Source organism: Labrus mixtus, chromosome 2 (assembly GCF_963584025.1).
Source record: "Labrus mixtus chromosome 2, fLabMix1.1, whole genome shotgun sequence".
Taxonomy (NCBI): Eukaryota; Metazoa; Chordata; class Actinopteri; order Labriformes; family Labridae; genus Labrus; species Labrus mixtus.
Genome location: NC_083613.1, coordinates 10103846 through 10126914, shown reverse-complemented (window position 1 = coordinate 10126914; position 23069 = coordinate 10103846). Strand labels below are relative to the sequence as shown.

Here is a 23069-nt window from a genome sequence, read left to right as displayed (position 1 = left end):
AAAAAAACTTTACCCTAAAGCTGGTAACATGTCGCTATTTAAAGCTTCTGCAATTAGATAAACATTTAGTCTGAATATGCGTGCAATTAAAAAACAAAACTGTCTCTTGGCCTGTATCAGCTGGGAAATGAGAGGAATGTGTCTGTTTGCATGTTTGTCTGTTTAAGTGTCTGTATGTATGATATAGAATAGAAATAAAGATAAAGCAGATCATTGAAATGCCTTGTGAGGCATTTAAAATATTCAAATCAATCATAAGCTACTTCAATTGTCGCACCGTTAAAAATTTCCAAAATAAGTTTTTAGAAAATCTGTAAGTTATATCATTGGAAGAATTTGTATTATTATTATTCTTATATAGTGTTATAATTTAAAATGTCATCCTGACCTCAAATTGCACATAATATTAGAACTGCAAGATGCTGCAGGTGTCTGTTATGCATAATGACTCCTACATGGAGCTCTTTATTTTCTCCAAGCATGAGGATTTGGGACATTGTGTAAAATGTGAATGTGAAGATTTGGGGATTTCACCATCTACAGTAAACAATACCATTAAAAGATTCAGGGAATCTGGGTCGCCGGTAGCCTAGGGGTTAGTGGGCGCTCCCCATGTACGGAGGCATAGTCCTCCAAGCGGACAGCCCAGGTTCGAATACAAGCTGTGGCTCCTTTCCCGCATGTCACTCTCCCCTCTCTCTCTCTCTCTCCCTAATTTCCATCTCCACTGTCCTATCTCTGAATAGAAGTCATGAAAAGCCCAAAAAATAAAACATAAACAAAAAGTAAAAAAAATAAGTAAAAAAAACAATATTGTGTGCCTGTGATCATCGAGCCACCATTCTGCAGTTGACAGCATGGGCACACAAATCAGATTAAGAAACGCTGCTGCCTTCTCTCGGGGCGGGAGGTCCGGAGGTGAGGCGGAAAACTGTCCTGAGTTCCAAAGAGAAAAAAAAATGAGATTTTTGCTTGGTGTTGTCTCGTTCTCAAACTGGGCAGACTGCAGATTTTAAATCAAGACCAGTCAAGACCAACACTGAATGGCTTTTTTCACGTCATTACTGTGATTAGAAGGAAAACGCCCCTTTCTAAAAAAAACGAAAAACATCAATTCATTCATAATTTGATTTTTATCCCCCCCTTTTTTTATCCCCCCTTTACTTCAGCATCCTTCTTGGTGTTAGTGATCTAAGTGATCACAGGCATGGCATTGGTCTTCGTCTCGACTCAGTCTCGATCCCTAAATGTCTTGGTCTTGTTTCGGTCTCGGGGCACTCTGGTCTCAGGTATGTCTTGGTCTCGGTTAGTGTGGTCTTGACTAGAACACTACTCCGGGCTAAAGAGGAGATGGACCATCAAGTTTAGCAGTCAAAAGCCAGCGTATGTGATGTCACTGGGATGCAATAGTGAACATGACATGGGTAACCTTCACATTTGTGAAGGCACCATCAATGCTGAACCATAGATAAAGATTTTGGAGAAACATATGCTGCCAAATAAAAAACTTCTATTTCAGGGAAGGCCTTGCTTATTCCAGCAACACAATGCCAAACTATGTTCTGCACATATTACAGCAGCATGAAACCACACATCTCACATCTATAACACATTGTGACGGCGTAAAGAAGGCGCAGTATCCAGAGAGAACCAAGCATGCATGGGGGAGAACATGGAACCTACACACAGAAAGACCAGTCTGGACAGGGAATCGAACCCGGATCCTTCTTGCTGTGATAACACATGCAACACTAACTGCTGCCAGTGTGCAGCCCTGTAATACAGAATATTTAAATATTATATTATATAACATTAGTAACTAATATACAAGTAGTCCACACGTCTCAGAGTTTAATGGCAATATGCTGTGCATTAACGTTGACATAGCAAGTTGTCAGAAGGAAAAAAAGATGAACCCTAGGATTAAAACGTGGTTTGAAGATACAACACACACACACACACACACACACACACACACACACACACACACACACACACATACTAAACAATACTTAAAAGCAGAGGCATGCCAGCCTCTATAGCTTGATAGCTCTATCCTCTGTCCTATCTCAAAGTGGAGGCATAAGCCCAAAAATAAACCTTTTACAATATATTACTGAAGCTGTTTCCTCCTTTCTAGATCCTGTGATCTAGTGTTGTATACTCTCTGATGTACATCTCTCTGGATAAAAGCTAAATGAACTGTAGAATAATGATAATAGTAGTTTTAGAAATATTTACTATGAAGAGACGAGAACTGTAGATGACAGCTACCTGCCGGAGAGGTGTGGTCTTGTGTGGTGACCCTGCAAAGATTAACAGTTTGAAGGAGACTGCATTATGGCACAAAACTATCATTATGAGCAAAGGGCCTTATGGGTGATGTAGTTGTTAACGAGACAGTGTTCCAACAAACGCTGACCTGTGCTGGGAAATTCACATAGGACAACAGAAATTAAAATCATTTAAGGATTTGTGCTTACTACGATACACATGTCTACCTGCTTACTTTTGCTTTCTTTATACTGTATAAATTATGTTGTTTCATCTTTTTCATCTTTTTTTTTTGTCTCTGAGCACCGTAAACATTTTCTCTGTGATGTCAACCAGTTTGTGTTCAGTCACTCATTCATTTTCTTCTTTTTCTTTCTTGGGCTTCAGATCAAACACTTTATGGACTATGATATGGACTGATCAGTGTAATGCCGACAAGTTAAGTCTGCTCACAGCTCCTAACCGTCATTAAGGGGCCTTGGTCACAAGATCACTCTGCTGCTACTAACCAGTGGTGTTTCACTACACACACACACACACACATACAGTACAGCCCCACACCCGCACACTGCTGGAATGACATTGTTGTTCATTCAGAGAAGCAGCTTGCTGTCGTAGCTGGCTGCGTTTGTTGTTGAAAGATCCCCTGGGTGGAGATTCCTTCGGGCCTCAGTCATAAGGAGAGGCATCAATGGGAAACCAGTGGGGATAGATGAATGGGCCTGTGGTCAGGTGCTGTTCTGTTATGTGAGTGTTGCAACTGCTGAATGGTGAGCACATCACACACCAATGACGGGAATCTGGGGTGTTTCAAAGTTGAGAAACACATGAAGGTAGAACTGCATCCATTCCGATTTATAACCTTAAAAAAATGTTCTTATGTCAGGAACCAGCTTACCAGTTTAAGAGTATTTAAGTCGTCATGTTTAAATACAAGATCGTCAGCTCACACGTTATATTCAGAGTTTAGAATAGAGCTGAGTATTGTCCACAACCTCACAATTCAATTTCAATTCTTTAGGTCATGATTTGATTCAGTATTGATTCAATTCGATATTGATCAATATGCTTCGATATCGATTTAATAATACGTATAGATGACAGAAGAATAAAAAATGTATTTTATTGTTGCATTATTCTTTAATAAACAAAGAATAAAATTTAAAGTACAGTATGAGGATGTACTGCAGCACCCACAGTGCCCCCACTGGAGTGGGGTATTATTACAATGGAAATAATTGATCTCAGGATTTCCCTGAATCTATATTGAATTGGGGAAAAAATGATTGCACAGCATTGATGAATCGATATTTTGAACCAGCATTAGGTAACAAATACTTTCTTGCTTTGATTATTAAAGCTCCATGCACTACCTTAGTGCAAATTGGGGAACGGTAAAACTACAATTTTATACCAGGAAAGAGAGCTTTAATATACATCTGTTGTCTGTGAAATTACAGAGCTGGACTCTTGATACGTTTAGCCTAGCTTATAGACTTGAAGTGTGGCTATACAGTTAGCCTGTTAGGGTCAAAAGTTTAAAAAAAAAAAAAGATCAATGCGACCCATTATAATAGGACTGCAGTTCCTCAAATGGTCACTTGAGGCCGGCTCGAAGGAGAGTCACTCCGACTCAGGTCAAAATGCAACACAGCAAAATAAACAGTTCTGGAGCTAATTCATGAAAACTGTAGAGTGGGTCAGTTGTTTCACACAGTCACAGTTAACAGCGGCTGGCTGAAAATATTGCAATTTTCAAACGCCTCACTTCTCTCCTCACTACAGTGGCACACTATGGTCATTTCTGGCTCCAGCACACCAACACTGCAGCAACAAAAGTGCTGAAATTCATGCTTCAAAATGACAGTTGACCAATTGAAAAACGATGGATGTCATCACAGTGGCTGTTCCAATTATAATCAATTTCTGTAACACTGTAACAATGTTCCTGTTCAAATTCTACAAACCTCAGTTTTATTTTAAGAGAGTTATTGATAAATCTGAGTTTATGAATAGCAATTTAAGTATATATAATATACATGTTAATTCACTTGCTCAGTTAGTAATGGAGAAGGTGTGAGAATGGGCAAAGCATGTTTATTAGGTCAGTAATAAATAACATGTTAAGAAATGTTTGAACCCACTGCATGTTAATCTGAATAATTCTAGAAATAAGCTTCAGTTCATGTCAGTACATCAGCATAATGTCATGTCAATAATGTCATGAAGCCCCGTGATAATGAAACCAGCTGCTTTGACGCACTCTACACTTGTGACACAGAAAAAGAAAGCTCATTAAACACCTGAAAACACGCATTTTTGGCACAGAGTACTTGAAGCTTTAAAACTCATCATTAATACCTCAATAAAACAATTAGCCGGGGCAAAATCCTTAAAGCTAGAATGAGCTAAGTACTCAATAAAAAAGCTTCTGGCCTTGTGCAATAAGCTTTGAGCGTGAGGCTTGCTGAGGGAACACGAAACCTGCAAGAATGTCCTGCATCCTATGTTGGATTTATTACATTACACATCAACACAGAACAGTCAAACTGCTGACAACAGTCATAATCAAAAACAAATGTGTTATCCTAAACACTAACCTGATTTAATATCACTCCTTTTGATATCACTTATGGCTAAGTTATGGTGATTCATTGTAGATTAAAGCCACGTGGCTTTAGGCCATGTTAATCAATGAGTAGTGTGATAAAGCTGTAAGATAGAAAGGATCATCCTTAAGATTAATAATAATTAAAAGTCCATCACAGAGCACTGGTAGCCTATTGGTTAGTGCAAAGGGTACACTGCCCTACAAAGGCAAAAGGCAGTAACTTCAATTTTTTCGAAAATGAAGTCTTGATGAAATGAAATGAAAGGTCTTCTGCCTTTTGTTTTACTGCGGATCAAAGTGAAGTTACTGTTTCACTGCAGTGGAGTTAAGGTGTTATGCCTTTGTTTTAATATCTGTCATCAAGCACTTAATTGTGCCATGATCACAAGATTTCATGTATATGTTATCATTATTATCATATACTGATTTAATATAGTGATCAGCAACCAAGGGAGCTATCAAATGGAAGTTACTGCCTTTTGCCTTGGCATGACCCCTTACTATTGTACAGGCAATGCAACGGCAGAGTACCTTAACTTCCAAATAAGGGTCAAAGGTCATGTTTAAGCTCAAGATTTTTATGTACATTAATAACCTGATTAAAAAGACAAAGAATTGCCACATTTCCAATATTCTGCCTGCAACTCATTTGGCTGGACAACAAAAAGACTTTAAAGTCATTTTTCTCAGTTCTACACTCTGGCGACTTAAGGTCTTTTGCCTTTGTAGGGCAGTACAGTGGTCACCCGGGTTTGAATCTGACCTGTGGCACCTTTACCACATGCCATTCCCCACTCTCTCTCATGATTTCGGATTATCTACTGTCCTATTTAAAAAAAGGAATAAAAAGACCCAAAAATAAACCTTAACAATAATAATAATAACAATAATTTAAAAAAAGTCCATGACTAGTCCATCTGAAAGTGTGTGCTGCCCTGCCACAGTAGAACAACCTGAATACACTTAAGAAAGATCTGTAATCATTCTGCTCAAACACTGCACCATATTCTCAGAGCGGCCATGTTTCTGTGATGTCACGCTCATGTTATCATGTTGTACTGTTATATTCCAGGTTTTTAGCTGTATAAATATCCAGCTGACAGCTGTGTTCATTCCATCGCTTCCCAAATGAAAAGCAACCACAAAGACAACGGATAGTAAAAATCCAGAGAGAGAGATCAGATCACATTTTGTTTTAAACACGTGACAACCTGTTTGACACCCTCAGATCACAGCTTTCCACCCTGAGTGTGACGTCACAGGAACATGGCCACTGTGGGAATATGGACAACCATCACAATGACTTAATATTTTTTGAAAAGTAATGACATGCTTTACCAGCTTTTGTCTACTGAAGTGAAAACTCAGGAGGTAAATTCTTGAGCTCAGTCTGAACAATCAGTGAACTCAAAAATCTCCATCTGCAATGAGTGAAACAGGACAGGAATAATAATTGAAGCTGGGGGTTCTGCTGGGGATGGGGTTAAAGCTTGGAGCTGGATCTGGGTCTGTGGGGTCAGCTGGAGCAGTGGCAGGGGCCTGCAGCCCATAGTGGGGCTCTATTAGCAGTTTCCTCCACTAGCTGTTTGGTGGGAGAACCCAGAAAGGGAAAAAGTGAAAGCATATGAAGAGAAATGAGTGAACTAAAATGAATCTATTTACAGTAACGCTAAACAAGCAGATATCTGGTTTTCATCCCATTTATTTCTGCAGATGGATGATGATCTGAACAGTGTTTTTCTCTATTTGCTGTTAATAATGTATGTTTCTTTAGTACTACGGAAACATATGATAATTATATTATTTCACCAAAAGAAAATTCAATCTGACGTACTAACTGATACATGATGACTTACAAGCTGAGATATACTTTTCATTGGAATTGCTACATTTCAGTCTGTCGGCATGCAGTGAAGTAAGAGAGTGAGAAAAAGTTAAAAAAAAGTTTGTAAGGTGAAGACTCTCTTGTACGTCTGATATGTCAGTCTTTGCATGGCACAATAGAGTAGGTAAGTATAAGGTTCTACTGTAAGCTGGACTAAATGATGTCACCATATTTTGATTGTGCTTTGAACAGTTATCTTGTGAGTTATGTTTATTATCTTCAATGAAAGGGTGTATGTCTAAATTATTTCTGATCCTACCTTTAAAATTACAATTAGAGGACAAGTAACGGTCATATGAAGTCTTATGATTGAAACACAATGGCCCATTGGCTTAGCTTTAGCTGAGCAGCAACCTCCAGGGATGAAAACGAAGCCAATTCAGAAGTGCAAAAAAGTGCAGTTCCTCTAGTGTCCACTTGAGGCTGGCTCCATAAGCCCAGAAAGCCCTATTAAGACCCATGTTAAAACGCCTATTTTTACAGCAGAAATGAACATGTTACCAGCCTGGTTCAGAAAACAGTTTTGGTCTGAATAGCTACAGTAATGTCTTTATTTGTACAGGGGGAGGGGGAGAGAGAGAGAGGTTTTTACATGATATCAAGTAGAGCCTGACCGAAAAATCAGCCAGCCGAAAATATCAACTGATATTAGCATATACAGTGACTATTGGTATCAGCTAATTTTAACGCAGATATGTGCCGATATTGCTAGATTTATTCACCAGTCAAATAGCATTTCATTTGTGTTTCATTGTATTACACTGGCATTTCCTCCCCAATGTCGATATCGGCCCCAAATATCTCATATCGGTCAGGCCCTAATATTAAGTTAAGACTATATCATCTGCATACTGTAAAACTTCAACTTCATTTCTTGAGGCCCGCCTTAACTTCAACTATTTGATAGATTTCTAGATTGAATAAAAGATAGCTGGAGATATCATTTCCAATATGGCAACCACAATCATTGAGCTTCAAAACTCCTCTTCAGAAACAAATGGATGACATCACTAAGACCTCGGACCATGTTTTACGCAGTCTATTGCTTTTGCTAACAGTTTACCATGACTAGTGCCAATTTCTCAGGAACCAAAACTGTCTTTGGAAAATTTTCCACAGGTTGCTCAACATGACTTTGATGAGTTTCCTACAGACAATCTATAGTCCATAAACTTTGATTAATAATTAAAACACAGGCACCACATCAGAGTAAAGTATAAGGTCTGCATGCTGGATCCTTTTTGTTGTTTAATTTATTAATGATGCGATTACACGGCCAGATGAAATGAAACACTTGCACTGAAGTCTCAGAAAAGTAGGCTCTATCAGCTGATTGTAAAAAGCGCTGGTGTCTTTCGGGCCTGTGAAGGGCCCGTCTTGGGCTTTTCCTCTAGCCAGTAAATGGAGAGACGGACAGTGTGCCCGGTGTTATCAATGAAGCTAGTCTCCTGGCTCTCTGAAAAGTGCAGCTTGGAAGGCATCCATGGCAGGGCATTAGGCCTGGAGGTTTGTGTCGTTTGTAATTTATAACACCGAGGGAAATGGGCAAGAGGACAATATGGAGAGAAGAGGGAGAGAGGGAATGTGGGAGGAGGGGGAAGGGACTTGCTGCACAAGCAAGTGGCTCTGCTTCCCTGAGTGTGCTGCACAGAGCCTGGTTACTGGGCTGACCAAGCTGGAGGGCTTTCTGTGCCTCTCTGAGGCAGCCTGAATGGGCCTTATTTTTCCTTCTGCTCAGACAAAGTTCGACAGAAACTATAGAAATATACAGTTTGGTTTTCTTATCTGCACGTGTAAGTACAGAGAACAACCAACAGTGAGAGAGAGGGAGCGTTTGCCCCAGGAACAGATATATATTGTGAGAACAGCTCGTAGCAGCTTCACAGCATATCAGAGACTCAGAGATATTGAAAATGAACTAGTAAATCATAAAGTATAGCAGCATTACCTTCTTTCACTAGTGCAGTGCATGCCCTTTGAGAAAATAATTTCCACAGCAAACGTTCCATCTGTGAGGGGCTTCACAGATTTGAACAGTTTTACTTGGGCTAAAGTAGGACATGGTGATCACTGCTGCACACCAGCATCATCATTTTTCTACTCCTAATCAACACACAGCAACACTAATAGCAGCAATTTCCGAAAAGAATGACATAACGCACAACACCCAAACTACCATGATAATATCTCAGATATGACTGTAGTCAAAACAAACTTGACTTCTAGCTTTTCCTTTCAGTACACAAAAAATTATTACTTTTCTGCTATCAAACCCATCAGACATGAAACAAGACATCTCAATTAACTTTCATCTTGTTCCCTTCAGAACTGTTACTAATGAGCATCTCAGAGTTATGATGGAATTACAGATCGCACTCTTGATTTGGCAGCAAGTTTTTTGTGTTCACATTGTTCATTGAAGTGTCCTGAATCCTCTCGTTGCAGTCTTGTATGTCTCTTTAAAGAGTAATAATATCTACTATTAAGGATTGTGTCGAACGATTCAATCAAAATCGGTACCGACAAGTGAGTCCCAAAGCTTGAGACCATGAAACAAATAAACTGAACCTGTGCTGTGCAGAGACGTTCACTAGCACTTCATTGAACAGAATATTTAAAGCTCCTGTGTGAAACTTTCGGTTTGTGTATTTTTGAGGCCCCCTCTGGACAAAGTCCAATCTCTCTGCTGATCTTGTCCGGTACATGTGTAAGTTGTTTTTCTGATGAAAAATCTCCTGCTTTCTTTTAACAGTCAAATGTATCTCTCAATTCAGTGAGTCTGAAAATGCTAATATAAAAAGGCTGTTCCAGCAGTGAGCTGATAATCTTCACATCTGACACCTACCCTGCAGCAACTGTTACAGGCATACAATATTTTAAAATTGAAATAATCAATCCTCTTGCTGATGATCTGGTTATGGTTTTTAGATCACATAGAGGCATCAGTATGTTTAATAACTAGCTGAAAACTCCTCATAGGAGCTTTTAGTTCTAAAAAGGCATTTTATTTTAAAGGGGGCATATATTAGGGACAATATAGAAAAATCCACTTTGACAGTGTTTCTGAACATATACTGTATATGGGTAACCAGAGTGTCTGTCTACCCACAAAATGTGAAACAACCCCATCCAGTCCTTTGTGGTCTTCATAAGTCTTACAACAACTCCGTTTAAAAAAAAATTACAAATCTCCTCCCCTCCCCTGGTATCTCCACCCATGGACTCCACCCCAGCCTAGAACAAAACTTTTGCGCAGGTCCGCCATTTTTATTCTCACTACATTTTTTTTTCTCATAGTTCACTACACAGCTCCGACATTGCACCTTTTGTACATTTTGTGTTTTTATTTTTTATATTTTATATTTTACATTTTTAAATTATATTTTATATATTGTAATAGCTTCTTCTACTGTATTATTTAAGTTGTCACTTGTTCTGCTTTATTTCCTTTTTAATTGTTTAGCACCAATACATCAAGTCAAATTCCTTGTATGTGTAAATGTACTTGGCAATAAACCCAGATTCTGATTCTGATTCTGATTTAAAGAGACACACACACCAAAACGGAGCGTTCTGAGAGAGCTGGTTTCTACAGGGTCACAAACCTCCTCTGGTGCTTCATTCATGTTATATTTTGACCAAAGCACAGCACAGATGTTTCATTTAGACCACAGGGGAATGTATGTAGGGGTATATTGTGTCCTCTTTAAATTTTAGGAGTAACACTAAAACCAACATTCTGGATAGAAATGAGACAATGATTCTGGTGCCATTGCAGACCTGTACAGTATCTTTTAGTGTTAGCCAACAGAATAGCTCTCCTTTCATGTCTATTAGAAGTCTAAATAACCCGTCAACACCTTGTCCCTTCAAAAAGAAACAACACACAGGTCCAGTGTGATCTCTGTTTTGGGAAACGGCTTATTAAAAGGAGCGTGGGGGTGGATGAATTCTCGATTGCGTAATAACAAATTTTCTTCAGTAGTGCATGGCTACAGATCCTTGGCAACATGTGCTGGAAGCAGACTCGGCTCCTTAACTACATCCACAACACAAAACTACCGAAGCATTCCTTCTGGGGTGGCAAATCAGAGGCTACCAGAAACTAAACGAGTTGTTAAATGAGTAATATGAAGAACTGTCTCTTTTGTAATTCATGAAAAACAGACATTTTGATAAGATGAGAGAAAAAAAATTATACTCCTTGGATTTGCCTGAAAATATACAGAAATAACCATTCACCTGTTACAATAAGGGCCTCTAATTCATCCCACCAGCTTCCTTAATACAATCTAGGGCCTATTCTTTACTCTTTTTCAGCTCTATAGTTCTCGTAGTCATAGAAGCAAATTCTCTCTCTACTACTATAAGTTCTTTGATACATCACACAAGTCGACCATACAGACCATGATCAGGTCACAGAGGTCCAGATCAAAAGTCTCTTCATAAAAGAAATTCACACAACTGGCTCTTCAAAGTGAGGTTTCATATCATGTCATCTTCAAGGCAACAGGAACCTTGTTGTGATTTCTCTTTAGACAGTGGCACCTTTATTTTCTTTTGTTGGTTGTACACAGGTTTGCCAAGTGGGGCAAATTTGGAGGCCAAAGCATTTTCCAGTTATTGCCCAATAAAGCAAGCTTACACTGACACAGTTGTTTGAGAACAACAAAAGCGGGAGTTGAAGGGGAGTATCAGATACTGGCATAGCCAACCTATAGACTAAAAGCAAACATTTTACCGTACCACCTTTAATTCTCTGCTCGACACATCTGAACCGCCGCAGACAGGCTGAACTGTTGTGTTCATGTTGGACTTGTGCATGTGTTCTACCAAGAGGAAAATAAATGTAAAGTAAAAGTCATAATGCCAGATCAGACAGGCTTTGGGAATGCACTGCGCCTAGATTCACTCTCCTTAACTGTTGTACTAATCGGGTCTTAAAAGCTACACTCCATGTTGTACCAGAATCTGAAGAATGTAGGCCAATTCAAATGCCAGTCCTTAAACGCTACAAACCCAAGAGTTCAATCCAGACAACATGTCAATCACCAAAAGTCAATCATGAGTTCATTCATTTATATTTCACCTAACAACTGAAAACTCAAACGTTGAATGAAATATATATCAGATAATTATTCAATAAGCGTACTCTATACTGCAATGTATGGGGCTTTTTTAAACACAAACTACTGTGTTACATTTTACTATTTGATACTTTTCTTTATGTTTTTAAGTATTGAAAAAAAAATCATCTTCACTGCTTGGTGACTCTGCTTCATGTGTACAAGACTGCGAATTCTCGCAATTAATAGAAAAATAAACACATCAGGTTCAGTGTGCAAGGTGAAAACAGGAAATGACATGCAGGAAAGGAGCCGCAGTTGGACTTGGGCAGCCCACTTGGAGGACTCAAGCCTGTACATGGGGCGCGACCAATCTGCCAGGCAATCTGCGACCCAATGTGAACCAGTATTATAAAAAAAGAACTAAAACATCAGCTTTTCGTAATGTCGATAGATTCAAGTTCTTAGGACTCATATTCTTAATGTATAGCCTATCTATGACGTACCCCTCAGCTTCTAAAAGCACCCCTATAGGGTTGCTAGCAAAGTTGACACATACAATTATTAGCTGTAGAAACTGAATTTTAGGTTTCGGTTTATTTACATTTGCTTGGGGTCTGTTTTGATATTTAAGACAGACTGACGGTATGATGGTGCCGGTCTTCATTGACCCTTTTTATAAAGGCCTGACTTCTACCAAAACTATATTTCACTGATCTATTAAGTAGGTAAAATGTAATCTGATACTTGTTTGAGAAACATTGAGAAAACATCCTTACAGCTGCAATTATTATTTTACTTAATATAATGAAGAATCAAAGTACTTTCTAAAGCCCCTTTTCGACCAAAGGCTCTGAGAACTTTTAGTTCCTGGGACTTCTCTTCAAGGAACTAAATGGTCCCTGTGGCCAATTGTTGTCAGCATTTGCACCACGGCCTGAAGTCCTGGAAAGATTATGCAAATCAGGCTAATGAGGTATTGGGAAGCAATAAAAGTCACTGCACTACACTGTTAGTAGAGTAGTTGGCGGTAAGAACGACTAAGGATGACGCCACACAAGGCTAGGACAGGCCAGCATCATAATTTGTATGACACTACAGTTAGGCTGTTAGCATGGAGAAGGTTCAGCTTGTGCTCTTTTTGATCATGCTGTATTGCATTGCAAATGGATTCATTGAATCAACCTTGAATTGCTCAACATTTTAAATATAGAAGGTGACCTAAAACGTTGCAAGTGTCTAACCAATCAGAGACGTAAAGCACTGCAGGCCCTGCCCCCAAGATCCCTGGACCTTTTGGAAGTACTACGCCCCGAGCAGGATCTTGTTAAGGGGTTGATTAATAATCCTAGAACTAAATGTAGACCCTGGGTCCTGTGGTCGAAATGGATGAAGTTCCTCAAAAGGTTCCTTGTTCCAGGGGAAAGTTCCTGCATGGGGCTTAAGTCACTCCTGGTGATGAAATCTTCTGGGAATTTAAGCCCACGAGAGTTTTAGTGTCCTTCAGCTCAATGTTTTGGTGTTCCAGCCCATAAGAGAAAGTAAAACAATGAATATAGATTTGTGTTTGCCAAGTTGCAGAAAAAAAGAAATCCAAATGTTGATAGATGTCTGCTGAGTAAATGTAAAACGTTTTCTTTAGCATGTTACTATACAATTTACTACTCACTTAAGAGGGTGATATAAGTCCATGTCTTTGAACTGACTCCACTAATGTCTTTATAGGCAACATACACTTCAGCCTAACAGGGACAAAAATGAAGGACATTGAAATGTTTACAGTGATGGATCACCTGCAGTGTTTCCAGGAACTTTCAAGTCTCTGCAGATCTAATGAGCTAAAACATACAAAACAGTGTTTGGTCCATTGAATCGAAAGTCAAAGGAAGAATAGCAGAAAAGTTACCGTCCAACTCGTTTCTACAACAGAAGTTTTGGCCTTCTCTCATCAAAGAAATCCATTACTTAGTGCATGTGAAAAACACATACCTGAATGGTATGCGGGTGTAATGGTAGTATAAATAATGGTTACTTAAGGTTTACATCCATCTCCCAAAATCTAGTATTTCCATTCAACCAAAATTTAAAATTTTTGATTTACAACACTCACATAAGAATGACACTCAAGTGTTTGTCACATGTACTTGTAACATGCATGGACAAACTTTTGTACAAAAATTACATTTCATCGAAGAAAAAAACATATATTTATGCTTTCACACTTCGCAAAATACTCCTGAAAAACTTCTGAAGATTTTTAAGGTGAACTGCATACTGCCGAATTTCTCACTCTGCCTTTATCCTTTATCAAGAGTTTCTCCTGCCAGCCAGGTTTTTAAAAAAAATCTTTACACGGAACGTCTGAGTGAGCAGATATGGGAACGCAGCAGGATATAATCATGAGAAGTCACTTTGAACAAGAGGAGTGGTGACGTTTATTCTCTGTGACCTGTGAACGACCATAGACTGTAGGGTGATTAAACTGCTGTATGACGTTTGCCGGCATGTTGTCCAGTTGACCTACACATAGCATTGATATTAAGCCAAATATTGTCATCATAGCGTCGTACAGCAGACTCTGTAGCTTTGTCCCACAGTGAGGTGCATCTGTAAACAACCATAACAAGAGGATTTCAGAGGCAGTCCTCCTGAAATGCTCTAGAAATGTTCAAGAGTGCATGTGAAAATGGCTTATAGCATTTAATGCCTTCTCCCTGACACATAGCCTGGTAATTAAAAAAAAGACAACCTTTGGATTGAGGTCATTATTTCTGAGAAAAGGAGCGGCTGGCAGGAGTAGTCCTGCTGAGTTCAAAGGGGTGTCCCTCATCAGGAAACATTAAGTGTCCTGACCAACATGCTGCCATTTAATCCCAACACTTTTTGCAGCATTAGCACCAAGGGTTACCAAGTAAACACACACACACACACACACACACACACACACACACACACATTTAAGACATTTGCTATGATACGATCCACACAAACATCCTGAAAGAATAAAGCATGAGAAGCAACCCACAAAACTCCTGTCAGTATATCAAAAAAAAGGGCTAACAGAGGGGAACGGGAGAGTTTCACTTTAAGACAAAGCACTGAGCAAAGGACCGTGAAGGCTGTTGAATCTGAATTAAGCATAGATTGGCCTATATTGTGGCAATCAGGGAACTAGTTCAAGACGTGCCCGGCCTCATGTAGACTCTTTTACACTGGGGATCTAACTCTAAAACAGTGAAGCGTACACATATACTCACAGCATGCTCTTATACAACGATGGTCATTTATCTTAGGTATGACAGGCGTTCTAATTTATCACTTGGGTCTGTGCATTGTTTTTTTTTTATCAGGAAGACATTTGGGGAATAAAGTTTTCCTTGCCTCTGCTGGGTCAAGTCCCAGTCCCCCTGTGGATTACAATATTCGAGTTAGGCGGGTGTCCTGCCCTCCCCAGGGGCAGAGATAAGGGTTCTGGAGAAGAATACCTGTGCATAACCTGAAATCAGCTCTTCAAACATCCTCCACTCACATGGCTGGTTACGCAGCATGTGAGTGAGTGAATAACTTTCAGGAATAAGGCACATAACTCAAAGTCAGAGAGGCAGCTAAATCCCTGTTTCTGACTCAACTACTTGGTTTTGTCCCAAATGGCACACACTGACCCACTCATTAACTGGCAAACCTGTAGCTTGACAGGCAGCCCCTGGATGACAGTAATTGTTGCAATCGCGGACCAAGAGCAATTAATGAAGGGGTCAGAAGTTTCCAGAGGGGTGTCGGCCCAAATTAAACAGCTCCTGCATGAATCTGACCGTAACCCCTAACCTGGGGAGCCGGAAACATGAGTGTGTGCTTACAGTTGGCATCCAGACTTGCTCGTCACTGCAAAGTAAATGTTGAGCTAGTACAGTATTTAAAGCTCCTGTGAGTAACTTCTGGTTTGTGTTGATTTTCTAACCCTCCATAATCTAACCATGCTTTCTTTAACAGTCAAACATATCACTCTTTGAGAATCTTTTCCAGAAAGAAAAAGGCTGTCAATCAGTCATCTGAAAACTACCCTACGGCGGCAGTTTCAGGCATTAAAAATAAGCATATAGAAAAAAATCTATCTTGTCACTGATGGTCTCGTTTGCTTTTGTAGGTCATACGGAGACATTAATAATTATATTATATTAATAAATATCAGTCTGTTTGAAAACCAGATAAAACTCCTCACAGTACACCTTTAAATCATTCTAACAACCAGACAGCTTCCTCTATGTTTCCTTTAGCATTTCATATTTTTAATTCTCCATTATTTCATGTTGCAAATTTGCAAATAGGCACCTTTAAGGATCTCTCACAAATCCAAATGTACAAAGAGAAAATTAGTGGAAGGGTATATCCAACGCTGCTGCACAGTCTCTCATATAAGCATTTTTTTGTAACAGACTTCAGACGTCTGTGCAGCTCTGCAAGCGGCATCAAATTAATTAACAGTGACTTAGAATACAAAGCACTTTGAACTAAGTGTGTGCTGCGAACAGAGCCAGATTGACGGGAAACTTTGACCTGCAGCCCCTCGCTACAACTGTTGCTTACGATTTCCATGAGGGGCTGAAGGCGAATTCCCTCTGGCCTGGGCCAACCGCAGCAACTACTTTATAGCTGCACCTGTATGATGAACTAATGTAGTCTGCATGATAGTGGCATAATGTGGATGTACAATGTTTTGTATTTCACAGGGAGGAAACATACAATATTCCCGAAAATCCTATCAAATCTTGAGTACAGATCGACCTGAGGCAATAGAAGCCGTTAACAACACCGAGTTGTCCCTTGATTTGAATCTTCTGTCATTGTATCACTCACTCAGTATAGATTGTATTCCCAGTTAACGGGTTCTAATTCTTAACAAGTTTCAGAGTAGTAATAGAGATGATTTATTGACTAAAACTGATATCATCAAATCATAAGTATCATCTTGATATCATAATAGAACAATAAACTGTGCATCTGTTAAAGGCAGGGTTGGTCATTTTTCGAAAACTAGCATGATTTTGAAAGTAGCATTCCCTCAGTGCTCCGTCTACACTCACCCCCTCCCCTCTGTGCTCCTTCAAAAGCCACGCCCTTAACTTACATGCACGGGCGCCGTTGCTCCTTCTACACAATGCAAGCGCCTGCATTGTGTGTAGAAACTACGTCGTCTCATGTCTCATTCAGCAGTCAGTAAACTCACAGTAAAAACTCTGTCATCGGTGACGCACTTTTAATGTGGGCTCGTGCACACAAGGGGTAGAGAATCAGAAGGGAGACAATGATTGGTTCATTAAATTGGTACCTTGTGGCAGACCAATAAGGTGCCAATTTGATGAACAAATCAAGTCTTTAAATGCTCACAACTCCTAAAGATGACAGATTTTTAATGTTCATTTGTCAGAGCACATGACTTATTCATTTCTGTCAGGACCTAAACACATTTTCAACCACATTCTTAATAAGGACCTGGTGAAAATATCCAACTCTGCCTTTAACGTGCAAAACAAATGCCACAAATAATGACTGCAGAATCGAACATTTCCACCAAAACTCACTGATAAGGATTTCAGTGAGCACAAAGGCTGATGACATTACTTTGTCCTGTGACAGGACCCAGGAGAAAAATACATAATTTGTACAAAACAAGGGGGTGAGCCTTGATGCACCAAGGAATTCGATGAAAGCAGGAGTCAAACCCAAACAACCTACAGACAGAGGAGTGTCCCAAAAACAAGCTGTGAAATGTAAATAGAGGTCATTATTTAGTCTGTGTGAAAGAAGTGCAAAGTACAACAATAAACTAGTGTGGTAACGCTGTATGACACATTGTATCAATAATAATAGTTTAAAAGTTATTTTATATATTTTTATTGATACCGACAACTGTTTATCCTTGTACTGTTTAAAAAAAAAGTAGTGCTATGATTTTGGATGTTACAAAGATACAAGTGTAGATCCAAACGCCCTGGTTAACTATTTCAAACAGATGTTATGCATACTGTGAGGTGATTGTTGTCATAAATTAGACTTAAAAATCACAATATATTGCCTTAAGCACAGCATGGCAATACTCATTTTGAGCCAATTTTTCCTCCACTTTGGTAAATGTTTGTTTTTTCTATCAGCAAAAAAAAAACTAAATATCTACAACAGACATGCTTTTTAAGAATGTTTCCAGAACCCATCATCCATAGTTTGAGAATAACAGAGCTTCTGGCCTCAGTTTTCAGTCGCCAACAGTAAACTAGTTAGATGAGAGAGGACATGACGGCAGAGAGTTCCTTCTTTCTAAGCACTGTGAACAATGTTTACGATCCAACTATCAACCTGAGAGGTGAGAAAAGAGATGAAATGGAGGAAAGATGGGATTACTTGAATGGAGTCTGTCTCTTTTGCTCTCCACAGTGTTTAAATAACCAAAGCTGACTAAAGCCCAATAAGACAAAACTACTCAGACTATAAACGAACATCATAACGGCCTATAACCTTTTCTCCTCGCCCTTTAGATTTTACATTAATACGCAATATGTTTATAGAGAATAACACAAACATGACACCAGAGTCACAACAGGTGTGCTCTGATCAATGTAGAAGTATTAAACTGTGATTTGTCAATGACCGCGCATCAGCACAGCAGCAGAGCGCTTAGTTGTCTTGTTTATCTAATTAAAACTTCACTTTGCCTTTATATTCAATATGCTGTTGAAATTTAAAGGTTTCTGTTGATACTCCTGTAATATGGTCAAAAATGTGTCCACTCCTATCTGTTTCATTGTCCGACCAACATCTGAGCCACAGGTCAAGAAGCAGGTGTTGAACTTGAACATTAAGAAAGAACATCTCCTCCATCAAATGTTCACAATGTTCACACAATGTTCCTCTTGGACTAGCACATGTAGAGATCTGAGAGAGATACTCGGGTCAGATTTGCTAATCATGATATCGTGATAATAGAGTTGAACATGTCACAGTGTTACGTTCACTTACTCTGCTTGAAAAAGGACGAAAACAAGAAAATCGAGTGGAATTGATGTTTTATGCTGCAAGTGCATTTCTGTAAATAATGGAGTGTGATGAAAACAAACAAACCCCCACAGCTAGTGTATTATGTAATGCTAATTTGGCATTTGGAACTAAACCTAATTTCTGGTAATGGAGCTGAATGGTTTGTTCTGTTTTTACACCCAATTAATCCGCTTAAAGCAAAGTGAGTATTCTCATTTGCACGCAATGCATTAACCGTGCTTTTTTTTTCTCAAAAGTATTGATGAATCAGGGGTTGAGCAGGTGTGCTAATGTATCACAAGGTCACACCTATATGACATTAAAAGAACAAACTGGTACCAAATCCTCCAACACTGCCAGGAATACCTTAGTCAGAGGCCAGAACAGAGAGGGTGGTGGCTATGCAAAACATCAGGTAAACCGTGGGTGAGGTAAACATCTTTCACAAACACCATGCGCATAAACACACACGCAACACACGAGGGGCTCGAGGGTTTTAGAGGCTGTTATTCATTATCCACACGACTGCATTCCAGGGCTGGACAAAAGGAGTTATCGCCACCATCATTCAGAGGCAAGCACAAGAGAGGTAGAGAGGGATTTAAGCAGGTTCTCAAACAAGATGCCCCCACCTGATAACCTTAGCACCGCTGTTGCACCATTCCCACATGTCCCCTAATGCATTCACAAATCAGAGTGTGAGAGTGAGAAAGAGGGGGGGGAGAGGGGGGGGGGGGGGGGGGGGGGGGGGTAGGAGTGAGAGGAGGAAAGTAAGACACAGAGAAGGAGGAGAGAGAGAGAGAAACTGTGTGAACATTAACAGTGAATGGAAGCGATGGAGAAAGATAAGGACACCTCCTCCCTCCTCCTCGCTACAGGAAGTGACCACTGAGGCTGTGTTAAGTTCACCTCACTACTGATGAGGCTGCTTCACTGCCTTGATTAGAAATGCCAAAACAGCGCCCTATTCTTCTTCTTTTTCCATCACAGCCTGCGATTTCCGATTTCAAAGTAGAGATCCAGCTGGTTGTGAAAATCAGGGCCAATGCCAATCTGTAAAATAACTATTGAGCCGACTGCCGATCAAGACACCAATATTTGTACCACTACACCTTCATAATCATTTGTGTGTGTTTGTCAGATTAGCTGAGTGACTGGATGTGTTTAGACTGTTGTTAACAGTTCCTCCTCTTGGAAACTAAAACAGAGTTTGTCCAACAGGTAACTTTTCTTTACAATAAAGACTTTTTTTATCAGCAGTACGGTGGGCTTTACTAGCTTGCCAGCATTAAATGAATGCACAGGACAGATACACATCGGCGACTTATCAAGTGCCAACGGGCCGACGTCTGCAAACAAGGCCGATATACAGATGTTTATCGACACATCTGTGCATCCCTAGTTTAAAGTGTTTAGGATTCACTCAGGGATCACGGGGATTAAATCAGTATAAAGGGACACGCTGTGGCTTCCTCCATAACCTCTAATATACTATTACATAACTGCCTCATCAGAAGGGGCAGGGTGGACAGGTGAAAGGTCAACCTGCATGTGCCATGACCTTTGTCACTTCAGAGTCAACAGAGGTTTAACGAATAAGAAGACTTTTATCTCGCATGGGATCAGAAAAGGTAAATGAATAATAAAGTGCATCTTTGAGAAAAGAGGGGGTTTTTCCTCTAAGGAGCTTTTCTCACCTTTTTTAAACTCCTCCAGCATCGTATCCAGCTTGGTGTCATTGAACACAAAATGCAACGGGTGGCTGTAAAACTTTGTGATGGTTTTCAGCGGGGTGCAATCATCCGGGTCCACAAACGCCAGGTCCTTGACAAACAGCAGGTCCACTATGTTGGACCTCTCACCCTCGTACACAGGGATGCGCGTGTAGCCACTCTTCATGATCTCGGACATGGTGTTGAAGTCGAGGATGGTGTCCCCGGGGATCATGAAGCAATCTCTGAGCGGTGTCATCACGTCCTCCACGGTTTTAGTCCTGAGCTCCAGCGCGCCCTGGATGATGTTCAGCTCCTCCTTCACCAGGTCGTTGTAGGGGTCCGTGACGCGCAGCATCTCCAGAAGCTTCTCCCGGTTGTACACGGTTCCTATCTCCTGGCCCAGAAGGTAGTCCAGCAGCTTGCTCACCGGGTAGGACGCGGGGAAGGTGAGCAGCATGAAGAACTTGGTGAGGAATATGGTGTTGGCGCCGACAGCGAGGCCATGTCTGGAGCAGATGGCCTGTGGCACAATTTCTCCAAAAATCACTATTCCAATGGTGGACATGACCACCGCGATCAACCCGGAACCAGCGATATCATCCAGCAGAATAGTCAGCGTGGTGTTCACCAACACGTTCCCGAGCAAGAGCGAGCAAAGCAAGTAATTCCCTTGGCTCCTGACCGGCTCGATTTTTTTGGCGTAATTCTTCTCCTTTTCCGTGCCGCAGTTCTGCACTATCTGGAGCTCCATGGGGTCCAGAGCCATGAGCCCCAGGTTCAACCCGCTGAACATGCCCGACAAGCACAGCAGCATGGAGATGAAGATCACCTGGAGCCAGAAAGGCAGCAGAAACTTTTTCTCCTCCACCACGATGACTTTAGTGTCATCCCCGTCGTGGTAGATCCAGGTGTTCTCCGTCCACGGGTCGTGCATCCCGGCCACAGCCGGCGTCGCGGTGGCGATGCAAAGGTAATACGATTTACTCCTCTCCGTCTTTCGCAGGGGTTTGACATCAATTTCAACTATTCCGGATGTTTTCCGACTCAGAATGATGTTGGGCAATATGATTATATCCGAAGTCCTAATACCGCAGGGATGCAAGCCGGAGGAGTCCTCTTGGCTCTGGTTATCCCCCGAGGAGCTGTCAAGGCTCCCGACCGTCCTGCTCCGCTCATGTTCCGTGAAAGCAATTTTGGACCAGGTCTCGTTGTTGATGTTCTGCCCGTACACTCTTAATTTCACCCGGGACCGCTCACTCACCCGCAGGTAGCCCCTATCCATAAAAGAAATGTCGTCCGTGTCCTCCAGTCGCAGCCCTATGATGACGGTCTCCTCGGACCCTTCCTTGCCACTTGTCGGGGTGACACAACAGCCAGTGACAGTTAAGAAAATCATCGCCAAAGCTCGGACCCGGTTAAGTGACGCCATTTTTGCAGCGGTGGGTTCTTGGGATGACGGCTCTGCCATATTGATAACCACTGGCAACCAACCTCCTGAATGAAAAAGGCTTTAAAAATTCAGAGCCAGTCGGAGTCCGCCTTCATCTCCGCCGAGGGTTGCCGTGACTTGTGCATCGGGACCTGTTCGTTCCCACTACGTGTCCGACACTGATGACTCGCGAGCGCAGGCTTATGGGCCAACTCGTGCCTCCCCTGATGTCCCCAAGACAGGCGACGGCGGCGACCAATCAGAGCGCGTCACTGGCTGGGAGGCGGGGCGTACGCAGCCTCCTTCGCGAATCACATTCCAAAACAAGTGCACCTCATGTTAAGAGACAGTCAGGACTCTACTCGTGACTTTTTAAAAACAGATTTTCTGCAAACTTCATTTTTAAAATAAAATAAATTACTAAGTAATAAAGTTATCAGTAAATAAATATGAACATGTGTGGAGCACTAAGTTCTAAAATATAATCGACATAATTTTTGAAAAATTTATTTTCAAACCCAAAGGTTTTTTTTTTCAAATAGGCTACTTCATTTTAGCTGTATTGAAGTGCAATAAATGATTTATTAAGAGCATGCTTATTGGCACAATTGATCCAAATGTGATTTAAAGAAAATCGAAAAGTTTTTATTTTTGTCAACTTATGAAGTAATCCATGGGGACCACTTTTAGGTGGGTGTTAAAATCAATTCAACCATAGATATATTTTGTTTTTATTAACCTGGAAAATTTTAGAAGGCCTGGAGAGTTTTAAGATTTTTGACTTCACAAGGAAAAGAAAAAAAAAGAGTAAATCAGCAAAGAAATCCATTATTCTGTGGAACAAAAATATAACTTTAATTTGATTTGATTTTATCTTGGAGACCCATGGCGTGTTGGGACTCACCAATTGTCAATCATTGTAACAGTATATCATTTCACAGGGCTTGTCTGCTCACCAAGAACAATTTTAAAGGCATCATTTTAAGTCAAATGCAGATCCTCCTGCTGTTTTCTGCAGACTATTTATTGTCCAAAGGCGTAGTCTATGCTTCTGTTGTAA

At 40.5% G+C, this 23069-nt stretch overlaps 1 protein-coding gene across 1 annotated transcript in view; it reads right to left on the bottom strand.

The window, feature by feature from the left end:
* The window catches only part of cnnm2b (cyclin and CBS domain divalent metal cation transport mediator 2b), a 51528-nt gene extending 28544 nt beyond the window's left edge, over positions 1-22984 (bottom strand). The window contains exon 1 of the mRNA XM_061050981.1: positions 20563-22984. Coding sequence (XP_060906964.1) covers positions 20563-22048 — 1486 coding nt within the window. The 5' untranslated portion in view covers positions 22049-22984. The remainder of the gene's footprint in view (positions 1-20562) is intronic.
* Between the last annotated feature and the right edge of the window lie 85 nt (positions 22985-23069).